Raw genomic sequence first — 19,721 nt, forward strand, 5'->3', positions numbered from 1 at the left:
AAGTGTTGAAGGATGAATAACCTGGGATTTTTCCAGATTGTGTAGTAACAAGGTCACAAAGTCACAGGTTAAGACAAGAGGAGAAATCAAAGAGTGACGATGAAGTTGAAGTACAATTATCAGAAATGATTTTTGATCAGATGGTTGAAAAAGAACAAGAACAGGTGGAGGATGAGGCAAATAGTTTTAGTTCAGGAAAATTGGCGGAGTTACAACAGAAATATATAGAAATAAAACGGATGTATCAGAAAGCATATACGGAAGAAAATCTGAGTGTATACGAGAGTGATAGTACCATAAAAGTGATGGTGTGATGAGAAAATGGAGACCTTTACATATGCAGGCAGATGAAAAGTGGGCAGAAGTTCAAGTAGTATTGCCGGTAGGGTATAGAAAGGAGGTGTTGCGAGTTGCAAATGAGATACCAGTGGGAGGTCATTTGGGAATAAGGAAAACTCAAGCTAAAATCCAGAAACATTTTCATTGGCCTGGACTACATAAAGATGTAGTAAAACTTTGTCAATCATGTCACACATGTCAAATGATAGGGAAACCTCAAGCAGTGATAAAACCAGCACCCTTAATACCCATTCCAGCATTTGAGGAACCTTTTACGAGAGTCCTAATTGATTGTGTAGGACCGCTTCCTAAAACGAAAAGTGGGAATCAATATCTTTTGACGATAATGGATGTGTCTGCTAGGTTTCCAGAGGCCATTCCAGTCTGTAATATTACAGCTAAAAAGATTGTGGAGGAGTTACTTAAATTCTTTACTAGATATGGACTACCCACAAGAAATACAATCGGATCAAGTATCAAATTTTACCTCAAGGTTATTGAAAGAAGTTATGGATAGCTTCGGAACAAAACAATTTAAATCAACTGCGTACCATCCAGAATCACAGGGAATGTTGGAAAGGTGGCATCAGATATTAAAGACAATGTTGAGGGCTTATTGTCACGATTATCCAGAGGATTGGGATAAAGGAATTCCATTCATAATGTTTGCAATTAGGGATGCGCCTAATGAGTCAACCAAATTCAGTCCTTTTGAACTAATTTTTGGTCATGAGGTAAGAAGACCACTTAAATTGATTACGGAAAAATTGGTGAGTGAGAAATCAGAACTTACATTATTGGATTACGTGTCAAATTTTAGGGAACGATTAAATAGAGCAGGTGATTTGGCTAGACAACATTTACAAGTTGCACAAAATGTGATGAAACGGGTAGCGGACAAGAAATCTAAAGTTCGTAGTCTGCCAGTGGAGATGAAGTTTTAGTGTTGTTACCAGTGGTAGATGAGCCTTTAGAAGCAAGGTTTTGCGGATCTTATCAGACTGAAAGGAAATTAAGTGACGTGAATTATGTGGTAAAAACACCAGATAGAAGGAAGACTCACCAAGTGTGTCATGTGAATATGCTTTGAAAGAGAAGGAGAGAAAATGGAGGAGGTTTTAATGCTTCTAACTCAATGTGACAAACCAAATCCAGATGACTTGGAATTTGACATACCTCAAATTAAATTGGAAAATGAGGATGTTCTTAAAAATTGGGATAAATTGTTGAGTTACGTTCCAGAAGAAAAACAGACTGACCTAAAAGAGTTAATGATATCACATGGGCAAGTTTGTGGAGATAAATTGGGAAGTACTAAAATGGCTACACATGATGTAGATGTGGGAAATGCTATTCCAATCAAACAACATCCATACAGACTTAACCCTTTAAAATTGGCACAGGTTAACAAAGAGATTGAGAGTATGCTTAAAAATGGCATAATTGAAGTGGGTTGCAGCCAATGGAGCTCACCCATAGTGATGGTACCAAAACCAGACGGTACCCAACGGTTGTGTGTGGACAATAGAAAGCTTAATGCAGTTACAAGAACGGACTCTTATTCTATCCCACGTTTGGAGGATTGCATTGAGAAAGTGGGACAATCAGCTTTTATTTCCAAACTGGATTTACTTAAAGGTACCTTTATCTGAAAGGGTGAAGGAGATTTCAGCTTTTGTGACTCCAGATAGTATATACCAATTCAAAGTTATGCCATTTGGCATGAAAAATGCCCCAGCTACATTTCAACGGTTAAATAACAAAGTTGTTTCAGCATTACCCAATTGTGCGGTATACATCGCCGATATGGTAATTTTCAGCCAGACATGGAAAGAACATTTAAAACATCTGATGGAGTTATTCGATCGACTTCAGGAGGCGGGTTTGGTCATAAACCTAGCCAAAAGTGAATTTGGAAAAGTCCAAGTCACTTTCCTTGGCCATACAATTGGACAGGGTCGAATGGTCACATGGGATGTGAAACCATCAGTTAGTGAAGATTTTCCGTTACGTTCAAGACAAAGGGAAATAATGCGATTTCTTGGCATGTGTGGATTTGATCGAACATTTGTGAAAAATGTTTGTAGCGTTGTTGCTCCACTGATGGACTTGCTGAAGAAACGTCGACAATTTCAGTGGACAGCGGACTTTCAACAGGCATTTGACTGCCTGAAAGCTGTGATAACCAATGCTCCTGTATTGGAGAATTACAAGGGACACTGTGATCAGATTGAACTAAAGTATCTGACTTTAAAGAGAAATGCCGAGGCGTAGAGAAATGGATGGATCGTGCAGAGACCTTCTTGTTCAAAGAGACTGTCAATCAAGAGGGATTCCAGTTGGAAGAAGAACAGAAAAAAATGGACTATATTATTATACCTGTTTGCGTGTGTTATTTTTTTGAAACGATAAAGTATATTTACTGTGTGCATTTCTTAAAGGATGGTGAAAAGGTGAAAAATGAAACCATCTTGAAGTTGATGATTTATTTTTTTTCTTGCGGGGAGGTGTCATTTGAGAGTACCTTTGAGAAATGAGTGTTTATAAATGGGTGTGTATATAAATATATGTAGTGAGAGTACCTTTAAAAAATGGGTGTTTATTACTGCAGTGATGTCAGAGAGTGGGTGGAGCTGGGCTGTCTGTCAGCTTTTTACTTTTGCCTTAGGCTTTTTGCTGCAAGATGGGCTTGGTTGCAATTTAGTTTTGGAGAAGCTGAAATCATAGCAGGAAGTGTATGAATCTCTGCAAGCTTATGAATGTTCATTTTGGGATAGCTGCTCTCAGTAGTGAATTTAAACCTGATGTGCTTCTGTTAAAAGGTGTTTTATAAGTCTTATGGATGTTAAAAGGAAAGTAAGGATTACTTAGAGTTGTATTCTTTGGGGATTGTATTTGAATTAATGGTTGCTAAGATGTTCACTGTATGTTTTAGAAAGGTTAACTTGAGTTCATAGAATAAACATTGTTTTGTTTTAAAAAGCACTTTTCCATTTCAATATTTCTCACCACTCTGTCAAGGCCCTCGTCCCAGTCCTCTGCAAAGGAACCATTGTGCAACCTCACCCTCCAGAAGCTGGCTTTCCCTCTGCTCTGGCAGCAGGCCACCCATGTTCCGTGTCGCAACCGCATATAAATCTCACCTATAAGCTTCTTGAAAATTATTTGATGGGATGTGAGCAACACTGGCAAAGCCAGCATTTGTTGTCCATATATGAATTGAATGGCTTACCAGGCCACTTCAGAGTCAATCACATCACTGGAGGTCTGGAGTCACATGTAGGCCAGAACAGGTAAGGATGGCAGATTTCCTTCCTTATAGGACATTAGTGAACAAGATGGGGTTTTACAACAATTTTATATTCCAGATTTATTGATGAAATTCAAATTCCACCAGCTGACATAGTGGGATTTTGAATCTGTGCAGCCAGACCATTAACCTGGACCCCTGGATTATTAAAGTAGTGACATTATCACTATGCAACCATCTCCCCCTAGCTGTCCTCTAATGTACGTGCAGTATTAGCATCTGAGCTGGTTACTGAGAGTCTCAGAATGAGTAATATCATTTTGTTGTCATCAATCTCTTCTTCCTCTCACTCCTTGATCCCTCACCAGTGCCTGGCCAGGTCACAGTTCTTGAGTATTTGAAAGGAGGAAAGCCCGTTGGTTATGATGAGGGAAGTGGATGAAAGCCTTAGGCCATGTGCTGCTTGAAATCCAGAAACCAGTTTGATATGAGTGGGCAGTGAGATGTGGGAAGCAGGGTTAGGTGTGAACACAGAATCATCCTTAATAGTTCCAGCCTTGCAACTGGTCCCGCCTCAGTGCAATGATGGCGAAAACCATCTCTTGCATCAGGATTCGGATAGACAGCCGTGCCTGCCCCATGATGCCTGTCCCATGTTGGTTATCTTCTGATGCCTCTGGTTGTGCAGCACCATGTCCTGCCAAAGAGGGATGTGTGTCAGTGAGTGTGGTACAATCCGTTTGAGCGATATGCCTGTCATGGTTGACTCATTTGCAATGTTTTGGAAGCTGTGTGATGTGGATGGGCAGCTTGCCGCAGTGCTAAATGGGTGAGGTGAAGCTATGAATGTGACGCATAAGTTGTGGTTCAGATTGTTGAAAGATGAGTGAAAGGAGTGTGGTGAATTGAGCAATGAGTGAGGCTGTTGATTCATGTATAAGGATATGGCATTCAGAAATGCATCCATCGACCTTGGCCACTCAAATGAGGTCATTACACTTCTTCCTGAACTGCATCCAGGTGCTCTGGATTACATTGCTTGCATCAACAATGATCGCTTCCTTACCCCAGTACTTGGGTAGAATCTGTCTGGGGAGCCTCTTGTGGATCAAGGGCCTCCCTCCTGCCAGCTCATTCAGCCACCCTACCCCAGCCGCTGCTCCCGCCAGAGCAAAGCTCCCCAGCAACCGCCCCCCACCCCCACCCCCTCCCCAACGTACACACATATTTTAAAGGGTGCAGACTAACTTTAAATGAATTAGTTATAGCTCTTGGGGATAAAGGGATCGAGGGATATTGGGGACAAGGCGGGATCAGGGTATTGAACTTGGTGATCAGCCATGATCATAATGAATGGTGGAGCAGGCTCAAAGGGCCGAATGACCTTCTCCTGCTTCTATTTTCTATGTATGTTTCTATATTGTGTTAGCCTTGGATGAACTTGTGCCCCCTGCTGAGACATGCAGCCAACTCAACAACACGTTCAGTATTGAGCTTCAGCAACGATGGTTAAAATTAGCAGGCAGTGCCAGGTATGTTTACCATCTACAGAAGGAAGGGTGGGGTTAATCCCGCATCACCATCCCAATGCCTGTTTTTGAAGAATATCGAATTTTGCCCCAGTGTATTTGATTTTTGATTGGATTTATTATTGTCACATTTATTGGTATAGAGTGAAAAGTATTGTTTCTTGCATGCTGTACAAACAATGCATACCGTACATAGGGAAGGAAGGAGTGGCTGCAGAATATAATGTTACAGTTATATCAAGGTGTAAAGAAAAGATCAACTTAATACGAGGTAGGTCCATTCAAAAATCTGCTGGCAGTAGGGAAGAAGCTGTTCTTGAGTCGGTTGGTACGTGACCTCAAACTTTGATATCTTTTTCCTGACGGAAGAAGGTGGAAGAGAGTATGTCCGGAGTGTGTGGGGTCCTTAATTTTCTGGCTGCCTTTCCGAGGCAGCGGGAATTGTAGACAGAGTCGATGGATGGGAGGCTGGTTTGCGTGATGGATTGGGCTACATTCACGACCTTTTGTAATTTCCTGCAATCTTGGGCAGATCAGGCTCCATACCAAGCTGTGATACAACCAGAAAGAATGCTTTTGATGGTGCATCTGTAGAAGTTGGTGAGTGTCGGAGGTGACATGCTAAATTTCCTTAGCCTTCTGAGAAAGTAGAGTCGTTGGTGGGCTTTCTTAACTATAGTGTCGACATGGGGGGCACCAGGACAGGTTGTTGGTGATATGGATACCGAAAACCTTAAAACTCTCGACCCTTTCTACTTTGTTCCCATTGGTGTAGACAGGGGCATGTTCTCCACTACGCTTCCTGAAGTCAATGACAATCTCCTTTGTTTTGTTGACATTGAGGGAGAGATTATTGTCGTCGCACCAGTTCACCAGATTCTCTGTCTCATTCCTGTACTCTGTCTCGTCATTGTTTGAAATCCAATCCACTACTGTGGTGTCATCAGCAAATTTGAAAATCGAGTTAGAGGGGAATTTGACCACACAGTCATAGGTGTACAAAGAGTATGGTTGGCGGCTGAGGACACAGCCTTGTGGGGCACCGGTGTTGAGGATGATCGTGGAGGAGGTGTTGTTGCCTATCCTTACTGATCCTGTGGGTTAGAAAGTCCAGGATCCAGTCGCAGAGGGAGGAGCCGAGGCCAAGGCCATGGAGTTTGGAGATGAGTTTCGTAGGAATGATGGTGTTGAAGGCTGAGCTGTAGTCAATAAATAGGAGTCTGACATAGGTGTCTCTGTTATCTAGGTGTTCCAGGGTAGCGTGCAGGGCCATGGAGATGGTGTCTGCTGAGGACCTGTTGCAGCGGTAGGCGAACTGTAGTGGATCAAGGCAATCCGGGAGACTGGAGTTGATTCATGCCATGACTAACCTTTCGAAGCACTTCATGATGATGGATGTCAGAGCCACTGGACGATAGTCATTAAGGCACGCTGCTTGGCTTTTTTTTGGTACAGGGATGATGGGTACAAGGATATTTACATAGACATTAGGTCGAGTTTAGCATTGCCTCCACAAACTGTTGAAGCAGTGTTGATAAAGTATTCAAAGGGCCGCATCGTGGAGTGCAAGACTTTGCTAAAGTTGATAAGAGTGGGACTGGAAACCGAAATGAAGAATGGTGAGAAGGCATCAAGGCTTTGTATTTGAAACTGCAGTCTGCAGAGGGAGGGGAGATTGAAGAATGATGGGAGACATGCTTATCAAACGGGCTTTCTTCACACAGCGTGAAGAAGTCAGCCAGCCTTCACATGTCAGGGCAAATCTCCGCAATTTTTCGCTCTGATGAAGAATTCTGACTGCCTCCCACCAGAGCTCAGTCACATCTCTGGCACATCCAGTAGGTGGATGTCCAGGGGGGCAGCTTTGAGATCCGTGTTCCAAGAAACCGGGAATGAGCCGTTTGTAATCCCAAACATTCGGCTTGTTTAGTTTTGGGAGGGACTCCCTCGGACGCAGCGTTCTCACTTCCCATTGCTAGGGACAGAGTTGATGATGGGTTTGTTGATGTGAGAGTTTGTTTCACCTTCTTCGTGCGATTGTGTCCCGGGAACGTCTGTCCCGCTCACTCTTTTGTTTTGCCAATTGCAAATCAGAGCGGTGCTGTTGACAGGTACTAGAGGGTGGAGCATTGTTGCCCAGAGGGCGGAGCGCCCCCTGAACAGCCCGCTATAAGACCAGGCGCCCGCTCAGCTTCGCCGCTGGATCAATTTCAGTCCATTTCACTGCAAGACGCTGCAAACACTCCTCGCCCTGACCAGGATGTCTGCAGCCGATCGCACCGCCCTTGTGCTTGGGGGAGCCGGCACTGTTGGGTCGGGGATTGTCAAAGTCCTGCTGGAAAAAGGTAGGTGGCGAATATTGGGGGCACCTTGCCCTCCGCTTGCGGGTGCTGAATTAGCATCGAGAATCCTTCTGATGCCGTTTATTTACCTTTGACCCAAGTTTAATGTAAACTTCGGTTTCCGCTCTCGTCTCCATTCTGCTGTGGGTTTTTTTTAAATCTCGGCACGTTTACTCCTGGTGCTTCATGTTATCTGACAACTTTATTTATCTAATAAAAAAATCATTGATGAAATGAACTGTGATCATGAACTGACTCAATTCGCGCGAACCTTTTCCACTGAACAGTGTCATGTGAAAAGGTGATTCATGAAATCACATGACCGAGAAGAAGGCCATTCGGCCCGTAGCATATTTGCCAGCCAGCTGAAAGAGGTCTTTAATCCACCCTAGGGTGGATGTGAAATATTCCATTGCATTATTTCGAAGAAGAGTAGAGGAGTTATCCCCAGTGCCCTGGCCAATGTTTATCCCTCAATCAACGTAACAAAAAATAGATTAGCTGGTCATTATCACATTGCTGTTTGTGGGAACTTGCTGTGGGCAAATAGGTTGCCATTTCAAACTCCTGACCCCGCTCCATAATCCTGCAAATTTTTGTTTTTCATGTGTCTATATCTATTTAGCTCAGTTGGCTGGACTGCTGGTTTGTAAAGCAGAACAAGGCCAGCAGCGCAGGTTTAATTCGTGTACCAGCCTCCCCAAACAGGCGCCGGAATGTGGCGACTAGGGGCTTTTCACAGTAACTTAATTTGAAGCCTACTTATGACAATAAGCGATTTTTATTTCATTTCATTGTGATGAAGATCGAGGCCAGCAGCATGGGTTCAATTCCTGTACGCGCTGACGTAATTGATGAAGGTCCTGCCTTCTCAACCTTGCCCCCCCCCCCCCACTACTTGAGGTGTGATGGTGAAAATCACAACCAGTCAGCTCTCCCCCTCAAAGGGGAATGCAGCCTATAGTCATCTAGGACTATGGTGACTTTACTATATCCAATTCCTATTGGAAAGTTACTATTGAATCTGCGTTCAGCACCACTTTCAGGCAGCGCATTCCAGATCACAATGTCCTGTAAAAGAATCCCCCGCAAGGTTCTTTCTCCAACTACAATACATCCATGTCCCCTGGTTACCCCATCTTGCCAATGGAGACTTTTACTCCAGGTTTACTCCATCATTGCACTTCAGAATTTTGGAAACTCATTATAAATTCTCTTTCGAGTCTAAGGAGAACAGATCAAGTTTATTCACTCACTCATATACAATGATACACTGTTATCATTGTATAAATTTCCTGTGTAGGTCTCCCCTCCTCCCCCAAGGCTTTGATATCTATCCTAAACAACAAGCCACACACGCCTGTGCAATACTGCAGGTCAAATGCGTGACTTAAAGACATGCGAACAAGTAAATTCCAACATAAAAGCAGAGAGGCAGGATTTACAGGACAGGTGGGTCGGCATCTGACAAGGGGGGAGAAAAGTTGACACTCCTGTAAAATTTCCCTTTTCAGAATATATGAAGGACCTCACCAGGAAGTATAAATGGAAAACTCACATGATTAGGACATAAATGGGTCTCCGACAGATTACTTACCTGCTCCACTCTACTGTGCCAGTGTTTCACCAGCATGTTTATTATTTAAAGGTTTTAAAAAGGTCTTCCGTTCAGTTGTCTTCACGACAAAGCTAAGCTCCCGGCAGTTTCTAAAACGGATCATCCAGCTGCTCGTGAATGTGTCAATGTGTGTTTGGTTCTGTTTGCCTTTCAACCAGCCACAAGCGATCAATTACAGCACAAAAGGCAACGTGCTGCTCCAGACGTTCAAAGTTAGGCACCCAGAATGACTAGGGAATGACAAAGTGGATTTTTTCTCTCTCTCTCTTGTTCATTACTTGCGGTTTTGCATTAAGTGTTCGGTCAAGGAAGAACAATTTAAGGGCACTGAATTAGAACGGTTTGCAAGACTTCAGTAATAACTGCCATGATAATAAGAATAATATCCTTTTATTGTCACAAGTATGAATTTACTGTGACAAGCCCCTCGTCACCATATTCAGCCGCCTGTTCGGGTAAGCTGGTACAGGAATTGAACCCGCAATGCTGGCCTTGTTCTGCATTGCAAACTAGCTGTCTAGCCCACTGAGCTAAACCAGCCTTTGATATCACAAGTCGCAGTTAATGTGGACTCCAAAGAGAAAATGCGTAAAACTATGCATCAAAACTTCAAATCGATTACATGTGGATCCTAAATGAGTGCATTAAGAGACAGGTGACCTTTTTTTTATTTAACCCCTGGCCTTTTTGATTATAAGTTTAGTTGCCTGAACTACATTCTCTTCCAATTGGTGCGTTATTGCTAATTGTATGCAATATTATAATTTTATCTTTGTTCCCGTAGAAATCCTACCTGTTGTAAAATCTAAAAGCTTGAATCTAAGATATAGCCCATTTGGAATGCATTGACAGTTGAAAAGCTGCCTTGCTTGTGGTAGCATTCAGGCCTGTGATACTTGCCAGCAATGAGTTATTCATCTCAGAAAAATCGACAGATACAATGCAACAAAATAAGATGAAAGGGAATTCTATTTTGCCAACTAGCTGAATGCATTCTACTTCTGTGGCACAGTGGTTAGCACTGCTGCATCACAGCATCACGGACTCGGGTTCAATTCCGGCCTTGGCTATCTGTGTGGAGTTTGCACGTTCTTCCCGTTTCTGTGTACGTTTCCTCCGGGTGTTCCAGTTTCCTCCCACAGTCCAAAGATGTACGTGTTAGGTGGATTGGCCGTGCTAAAATTGCCCCTTAGTGCCCAGAAATGTGCAGATTAGGCCATGGGGTTACGGAGATAGGGCGGGGTGGACGGGGGAATGGACATGGATTGAGTGCTCTTTTGAAGGATTGGTGCAGACTCGATAGGCCAAATGGCCTCCTTCAGCACTTTAGGGGCTCTATGATTCTAATGGCCCATGGAACCATAGTATTGAGTTAGTCTAGTGTAGGAGGATTGACTGTGCACAGGATTGACTGCGCAATCAAGAGAATTAAATTCAAAGTCCCTTTCCAAAATGGCATTAAATTAACCAGTTAAAACAGTTAACTTCAATTTCCTTTGATAGTTTCCTGGTTATTTTTATAATAGTCATCTAATTTGACGATATTTTTGGTGGCGTCATTGTATAAAGTAACTGGAAGAATCTGAAATATGGGTAAGATCAATAATTCAGCTATGCATGTCCTCTCTCAGCCAGGCAGGATTATTAACTTAATCAAGTAAGTTTTCTGATAGGATCATTATATCTGCTTCACTTTGGTAAGCACCAAGTCAGCTTTCACGCCCACACAACTCTCAGTTCCTGTCACTACCACCATAGTGTCTGATAACACACAACTCCCAGTTCATGTCACTACCACCATAGTCTGTGATAACAGGTAACCTCTGAGACTGCCTCTGCAATTGACACAAACCATATTCCCATTTTAATCAATTTTGTGCCTGACATCAAATACTAAATGAGATGTAATTCCCTCCAGGTCAACATCAGCTAAAGTGCCGTCACCCTGCATGGCCCACGCATGCCATTATTTACATTATTGGCTTAGAGTTCATCAGGTTTCCTTGCTGCCCCATCAGATGGATCCAGTAAATTTTATTGGTTCAACTAGCTCAACCTTGAATGGAAGAAATTATCCCAATTCATTCCATCACTAAGAATGCCCAATGTTCCTTTTGGAAGGTTGACTGCTTGTGCCTTGACTTAATTCCTGCCCCAATTGAAGATTTCCCTGAAATTATCACTCCAAGGATTGATTTTTCTTCATATGCTCACAATGATCTCACTGTCTGTTCCCCTCTATAATATTCAGTTATTCCAGAACTCCAATTCCCTCCTGCAACAAGGCCCCATTTCCACCATCTTCAATCATTGGCATTCGCCAGTGGCTCTCTGTGAAGGTTGCCAACTTTTATTAAATGTATCCTTGAAGGGTTGAGTAGGTGACAATCTAATCGTATGACGCTTTCCCCCAATTTGCAGATGCTATCGTGTTTATCTTGTAACTATTGGGGCTCCATGTAGTTGAGTGTCTGCTTGTGGCTATGTGCCAGAAGTCATCAGGTAACTGGAAGGCGGATGAGGTGCAAACAAAGGAAGTGAATAGGCACAAACTGTAGGGGCAAAGCGCTGCAGGATTGCGAGCAACAGTGCCTTGGAGATTCAGCTCCATCGTTGCGTCTGCTGGACAATCCACCAGGCTGACAACCCTATACTCTGAATATATTGAATTCACTTTGAAATAAAATCAAAAAATGAAAATCGCTTATTGTCACGAGTAGGCTTCAATGAAGTTACTGTGAAAAGCCCCAAGTCGCCACATTCCGGCGCCTGTCCGGGGAGGCTGGTACGGGAATCGAACCGTGCTGCTGGCCTGCTTGGTCTGTTTTAAAAGCCAGCGATTTAGCCAAGTGAGCTAAACCAGCCCCGTGGCGATGTTGTTAGAGCTGTTAAGCATCGGCACTTATTTACAGAGGTAAACTCAGACTTTAGTGAGGAAAACCAATTTTAATTTTCTATTTTACGCACCAGATTTCAGCTCTCTTCATTTGTGGTCGAAATTCATATTTAAGTTCAAACGTTTCACATATTCAGCAAACATTACTACAGTAACGAACTGCAATCCTCAATTTCTGCATGCCAGTACGAGGGCAGTCACGGGAGGAAAGAAAAGAGGAAACACAATGTCAGATTTATTAAAACTTCCAAAGTCAAGTCCCGAAGTGGCATTTAGTTTTGTAGAATGGAGAGTTCTCTACCCAACATCCATAATGACCAAGAAACTGTTCTATCCCTTGGAGTTAAATGTCCGAGATGTGTTCAGGGATAGAGAGAGTTCTCTGCTGCTATGGATGCTGGCAAAGTAACCCTCCATTCCACAAAGGTCACTTCTTTTACAAACCATCAGCAAGCACTGGAACCATGAAAGTGACTGTCTCAGGAGAATTTGGGAACTGGAAAGTATCAGACTAAATAAAACATTGTTGATCTGACGTTCGTTAAAGTTCAAGATACAGCAGTGAAAGTCACCAAATTAGCTCTACCGTTGCTGCTTTTTCTCCCAGTTTGCTTTGCAGCAGTGCCTGTGAGATCTCAGACAGTACAGGAATGTTAGTGACCCTGTGTAAGTGGGGCTGGATTTTACTAACCCAATGGGAATGGACTGGGAGGCAAGGGGAGTCCATAAAATTGCAAATGTTGGAAGTGTTCGTCACCTTCCTGCCACCATGATATTAACCAACAGTGAGGCAGTTGTCCCCGCCCCCCTCCCCAACCCCATGCAGAGGCCAGTTAAGAGTCTCTTCCCTTTGTTGATGCCTTTTACCTACCTCGGGTGAGCCCTCCACTTCATGTGAAGCCTGCAATGTAAACCCAGCATCCTCTCTGTGAGTTCAATGGGGCAGGGGTCCTCATATTTGGCATTCTTTGGGCCTTGCAGGGGCCACCCCGTGGCAATATCTGCCCACATGACAACAGCACCACCTACTTGCAGCAACCACTCCTTCCCCCTCACCACTCTAGCACTCCTCGTTGAAAAGGTGACGTCCTTCAAGCGCAATCCCACCAGTGGCCACCTCTCCTGGTGGCACTACTGTAACTGCTGAGCTCCCAGTCCTCTGATTGGCTGGCATCTCCTGCAGTTGGGCACATGTCCTTTAAAAGGACGGCAGCTGCAATAGCAACCAGTTAACCGTTAGAGCCCCTTAACATGCCCCTGGAGATCTCGCAAATTCCTGAGGCAGTGTTTCCCCCAGTTTTCTGGTCCATTGTGGGGCCCCCATTTTAACGATAAATGCCCAGTTATGATTTCCGGAACCTCATCCTTCTTTTCAAAATCTTCTTTATCTATCCAGCTATTGTTAGCGGTAAAGCCCCTTGTCTTAAAGTTAAGCTTCACTTAACTTTTAGTAACATTCTTAATTTGTAGAAATTGAAATTACACAATCTCTATTCTTAATTTACCTTGACATTTAGTTTTAAAAAAAAATTCTGTTCACCGGTTAGCATCAAATTAACGGAATTTCCTTTTTTTTTTCCTGCAGTGCAATGGTAATATTATTGGCAAAAATCCAATGTATTCAGTTGCTATGTCATGAAATTCACTTCGGATCTATTTGGAACATTTTGAAATGCTTAGCAAGTTGTAAATTCTCAACGGCAGCAGATCATATGTGCGTCTTTTAAATTTAACATTAATAGCACATAACAAATCTCAAGAATACTTTCACTTTTTAAAAAGAATTTGCCTTTTTGATACATTTTTTAATCTGTGTAAATCCCTTGTAAAGTCCAAAGATGTGCAGGTGAGGAGGAATGGCCATGCTAAAATATTTCCCCTTAGTGTCAAAGATGTGCAGGTTAGGTGGGGTTACAGGGATAGGATGGGGTTGTGGGTCCAGGTAGGGTGCCCTTTCAGAGGGTGGGTGTGGACTCGATGGGCCAAATGGCCCCCTTCTGCACTGTCGGAATTCTATGATTCCACTCTATGTAATTTGAAGTAAGACAGTTTATGCATTCAGCATTATTAAAACACTGAGTCACGCAAAGAGACATTAGGTCAAATAACCAAGAGCTTCTCAAAGAGGTAACTAAGAAGTGTATTAAAGGAGATAAGCGAAGTAAAGGGGCACAGAGAGGGAATTCCAGAACTTAGGTAAATGAAGGCACATCCACCAATGCTGAAGCAAATATAATTGGGAATACACAGGAGGACAAAATTAGTGAAGCACAGATAAGGAGGGTTATATGTTTTGAGGAGATTACAGACGTCGGGAGCGTGAACACTCTGGAGGGATTTAAGTACAAGGGTGAGAATTTTAAAGTCAAGACGTTGCTTGACTGGGAGGCAGTGTAGGCCGGTGAGCACAGGGGTGATGGGTGAATGACACATGACGTGAGTAACGGTAGCAGAATTCTGGATGAACTGCGGAAGACGGAAAGTAGAATGTGGGAGACCAGCCAGGAATGCATTGGAATAGTTGAGTTCAGAGGTAAGAAAGGCAGAGATGAGATCTTCTGCATGAGATGAGTTGAGACAGAAGTGAAGTTGAGCAATGTTACACTGGCCGAAATAGTGATGGTGCGAATATGAGGTTGGAAACTCATTTTTGGATCACATGTGACACCAAGGTTCAGTCTCACTTTCTGCACTTGCTACCCTTTTGACCTCTCTGGTTGAAATTCAAAAACTGCTAAAGTTGTCAGTTTGTGTCAATTCTAAATAATTTCAACTAGCAGTCTCAAAGATACACTTGTCTTGATGTTAGTGCTTGCAATTATACTGCTATGTAGTTTTGTACAGAATTTTCTTGTCTAAATAAATGCCAATAGATTTCACACAGAATCTTCGGGTTGTCTGTTGGTATTCTGATCTTCTATTCTTCTTTGTGGATAAAATATTCCCTCTGGCTTTTCAACGCTTTGAAGGAATATCTTGAAGCCGGTATATATCTCACCTTTTGCAATTTATCGATGTCAGAATTGTGAGAATAGCTTCACCACAAACACTGCAGCGGTTCAAGAAGGAAAGCCCCTCACCAACATTGGAAAGGAAAATGGGGAATGGACAAGAATCTCGCTCGCAACGTGACCCATCATAGATGATACCGGACAATCCTGCCCCATGTGTGAACAAATACAAGTGGTTACTGCCTCTGCCAGGGTATCGAACATTAATCCCTCTCCAAAGCTACTTTGGAGCTAGACTTACTTTTCTATACAAAAGTAATATAACTGCAGTGAATTATGGTAGGATGAGTGGTTTCAATGTACATAACCCCACCTTTAAATCATTCAAAACATTATTTAAAATGTTCTTAACTGTTACAAGAAAAACATAGGGCGAAATTCTCCGACCCCCACGACGGGTCGGAGAATAGCGGGAGGGCCTTCCCGACATTTTTCCCGCCCTCCCGCTAGTCTCCACCCCCCCCCCCCCGCCCAACTCCCGACACGAATCACTGCCGCCGTTTTTTTACGGCCGGCAGCGATTCACAGCTGTTCGATGGGCCGAAGTCCCAGCCCTTTACGCTGTTTTTACGAACGGCAAACACGCCTGGTCTGGCCGTTCGTAAAAACGGCGGGAACAACTCGCTTTTTATAACCATGGCACCGATTGGCACGGCAGGACCACGGCCGTGCCAAGGGTGCCATGGGCCCGCAATCGGTGGGCACCGATCGCGGGCAGCGGGCCCGATGCCCGCGCACTATTTGTCCTTCCGCCACCCCGCAGTATCCATTCGCGGGGCGGCTGAGGGGCATCCCGGCCCGCGCATGCGCAGGTTTCGCGCAAATACGCGATGACGTCATCCGCGCATGCGCGGGTTGGAGTCTTCCAATCCGCGCATACACGGCTGACGTCATATGACTCGTCAGCCGGCACTAACTCCGGCAAGCGGTCTTAATGAAATTCGTTAAGCCCGTGATGCCGGAGCTTGCGGCGTCGGGCTGCTAGCCCCGACCGGGGACCAGAATCGGTTCACCACCTTACGATTTCTCCCGTTTTGGGAGAATCGCGCCCATAATGTTTGTTCTTCTCTTCTAGTTGTTGGATAGCTGCCTGTTAGAAAAGGGCAGCTTAGAGGGCATCAGTGCAGGGTCTATCAGGAAGTGACTCTTCGAACAATAATGTGGATTAGATTCCTTCTCGGCTACAGGATGTGGTCTGAGAGATGTTGTTAATACTCAGCGGGAATTTTTGCAATGTTGCTGACATCTCCTCTTCAGCATCCAGGAATGAGAATGATGCTACTTTGCTAAATCCATGAGAACTACAGAACTGGAGATTAAATGTATGATGTCTCTTGACAACACTCTGAATCAAAAATCAATTTGTTTCAATTTTTGTTTTGGTGCATTAAAATATAAGTGTGCATAGTATAGCCTTTCACTCCCTCAAGCTATATGCTTTGGCTATAGGGACATGTATGTTCTATGCCTGTCTTTTTGTGGGATACATGGACCTTTCTTTCTTCCAACTCCTTGGGGTCCCCTCCTTACCTCCTTTTCTGGTACATTGATTACTGTATGAGTGTCGTTTCCTGCTCTAGTTCTAAACTGGAAAATTCATCTATTTTGCTTCTAACTTCCTCCTTCCTTCCACATGGCCCAACCGTTACTCTTCCCCACCCTTCCTTGACTTCGCTATCTGCATTTCCAGCACTAGACTGTAGACCAATATCTCCCATGAACCCACTGAATTTCACAACTATTTTTTTTCACCCTGCTTCCTGTCAGGACTCTATAGGTCCTAAATTCTCCATCACATCTATACTAACAATGTCACCTACCAGTGTTTCTAATATAATTTCTGTTTTCCTCAACCGAGGACTCCCTGCATTTTCATTGACTGTGTCTGGCCAATTGCCTAGACTTCTGTCCGCACTTTTTTCCCCCCTCCCACCTTCCACCCTCCTCCCTCCCACTTTCCATTCTGTCAGCTTCCACGTTCAATGGGTCTATTTGGGCCACATCCAGCATGATGCCCCCCACCTTCCTCATCCCTTTCCACATTCCAAAGAGATGATTCCTTGGGTCACTATCCAATCACCTCCAAGATACTGTCCTGGCCCACGGCACTTTGCAATGCAAGTGCAGGAGTTTTAACACCTGCCTTTTTACAGCCTCCCTTCCCTCGGACTAGGACCCTGAACCCTGCTCCCAGGTGAAACAATGATTTATTTGCACTTTCTTCAGTTTAGTACATTTACTGCTTAAAATGTGATTTCCTCTGCACTGGGGAATGGAAATGCAGATTAGGTGATCACTTTGGGAATACCTTTGTTTTGTCCACAAGTGTGCCCCTGACGTTTCAGTCATTTTAATTCCCCGCCTGTCTGACCTCTCTATCTTGAAGTTCTACAATATTGTAATGAAGCCCAAGTTTCAGAGACAGCCTCCTGTCTTTCATTTAGACACTTTACCGTCTTCCAAACTCCAACATTAGATTCAACAGTTTTAATCTTAAGCACTACTCTCATTTGTACCAGTGGTGGTTGGTAATGATGCTGCTATTCTGACTTACATCTCCTTCTCACCCACCCCTACCATTTTGTTTCTTTATTTGTCCCATAGCCATTTCACCGGCGCCAGAGAATTGGCGGGGGTGGAAATTGCGCCATGCAGGTCGGCGGCCATGATGGGCCGAAGTCCCCCCCCCCCGTTCTATGCAGGTCCCGCCAGCATAAATTGGAGTAGGTCCCTTACCGGCAGTACCTGGCGGCGCGGGCGGGCACTGGGGTCCTCGAGGGGGCATGGGGCGATCTGGCCCCGGGGGGTGCCTCCACGTTGGCCTGGCCTGCGATCGGGGCCCACTGGTCCGCTGGCAGGCCTGTGTAATGGGGGCACTCTGTTCCTCCGCGCCGGCTGTGTAAGCCTCCGTGATGGCCGGCTCGAAGGTGAACCCCCCCCCCCGCGCATGCGCGGACCCGTGCCGGCCGGCGGAGTTCCTTCGGCCCTGGCTGTGCGGCGCCAAAGGCCTTCCACGCCGGCTGGCCACTGAAGGTGCGGAGGATTCCGCAACTTTGGGGCGGCCCGACACCGGAGTGGTTAACGCCACTCCGTCCCGCCTGGCCCCCCGCCCCGCCGGGTATGGGAGAATCCCGCCCCTGACCTCTTCCTCCACTGCGGAGTCTTGGTGAGTGGAGCTCCTCAGTGCAGGAAACGGGACTAAGTGCGACCTCAGTGTGGCATTCTCTGCTGAGGACCTGGATTGCAACAAAATGCAGATAGATAGCTCGGTATTTCTCACGTGGTGTTCATCGGCTAAACACACTCATCACTGCACTGTGTTGCAATTTGGTTAGATTTTGCCCCTTGTTTCTCTCTCCATAAATCCTGCTGAGTATTCCCAGCTTTTTCTGGTTTGATAATAAGGTCTGTATTTTCACACAGACGGAGATGTTCTTTGGGTTTCAGAAAATGGCACCAGAGGCCTGAATCTAGAAGTCCCGGCTCCCACCATTTTAGGAGGGGGGTGGATAAGGACAGGGGCTGGTTGAACTTTGGACATCCGTGGTTCATGGAGCTGATCTGATATTAACCAGGAGGGAGTGAGTAATACGCCTTGTGCACATTAAACCTGACACGAGAGGGTGTAGACTTACCAAATTCTCTGGAGAGGTAGGATACCCTTTTGAATATGGTCCCAGAACACCTTGAGGAGAGGTTTCCTTTGCGAGAGGTCAAGTGCCTGCTAGCATTGCTGAAAGTAGACATGAATGTGTGTAAATAAAACTGAATAAATTCACCGGAGCTGCCAAAGGGAACTGTCTACATCTCAAGGGCTAAACGTCCCCTGCCTGAACCAAATACTTTTCTTGACATGTAATTTCAGTAACTCAGGAACCGTCATGTATCACCTTAATCTGTACTCATCATCCCTCAAAGTCATCCCTAACCAGACAATTGTCCAACTCTTTCTTCAGCTGCTAATCAATAGCTGAAGCAAAATTAATTTTGAGTCTATTCCACATATTCAGAAAGTGAAGATGGGAAGAATAATACTTTTTCCAACCTTGCTTGATACCTATTGATTTATCCTCTTGTCCCCTGGTTCTGACTTCTCAATGATTCCACAGTACGCAGGATGTGAGCAGTTTTTTTGTGCCAATTTATGGCAGTGTCATCTTAACAGAATCTTTCTTAAATCTGAGAGCTGAAATAACCGTGTCCCCGAGCAGTTACATCCATGCCCAGATTATGTAGAATTACATAGATTATGGGCTGGACTCTCCCAAAATGCCCCATGCCGACATAAGAACGGTGGAGCTTTACTCCCGAAATTCCTACCAAAAAGCTGACTGAATTCTCAGCCCTGCAGGGGTCTAGCAGGGACCCGGAGTGATTCTCACAGCTTTAGCTGCGGATAAGGGCCCCTGTACTTCCGGTTTGGAGTCCGTGCCAAGCTCCATGGTGGACTCGGACCGCGGAGCCAGACAGAATAGATCCCTCGATCGGTCGCGCGCCTAACCCCAAAACCGCTCAGATTTAGTCCCCGGCCGCCTATAAGGGGCCCTCCGCCGGTCTCCGATCCCCCTGACCCTGACCAGGGTGGCCGCGGACTGAGTCCGCAGCCGCCACGCCGGCATCCCGACCGGCAATAGGTGGTTAGTTCCACGCTGTTGGGAACATGGCCAGTCGGGAGCAGAGGATTGCTGGGCGGGCCTCTGACAATGGCCCCACGGCGTATTCCGCGGTCACGCCGA

General features: G+C 44.9%; 1 protein-coding gene across 1 annotated transcript in view; it reads left to right on the top strand.

Annotated features, from left to right (window-relative positions):
* The first annotated feature begins 6,924 nt into the window (after positions 1–6,924).
* si:dkey-238o13.4 (uncharacterized protein LOC560780 homolog) overlaps positions 6,925–19,721 on the top strand; it is a 40,748-nt gene continuing 27,951 nt past the window's right edge. The window contains exon 1 of the mRNA XM_038806368.1: positions 6,925–7,463. Coding sequence (XP_038662296.1) covers positions 7,379–7,463 — 85 coding nt within the window. The 5' untranslated portion in view covers positions 6,925–7,378. The remainder of the gene's footprint in view (positions 7,464–19,721) is intronic.

The sequence above is a fragment of the Scyliorhinus canicula genome, chromosome 9 (assembly GCF_902713615.1).
Source record: "Scyliorhinus canicula chromosome 9, sScyCan1.1, whole genome shotgun sequence".
Lineage (NCBI taxonomy): Eukaryota > Metazoa > Chordata > Chondrichthyes > Carcharhiniformes > Scyliorhinidae > Scyliorhinus > Scyliorhinus canicula.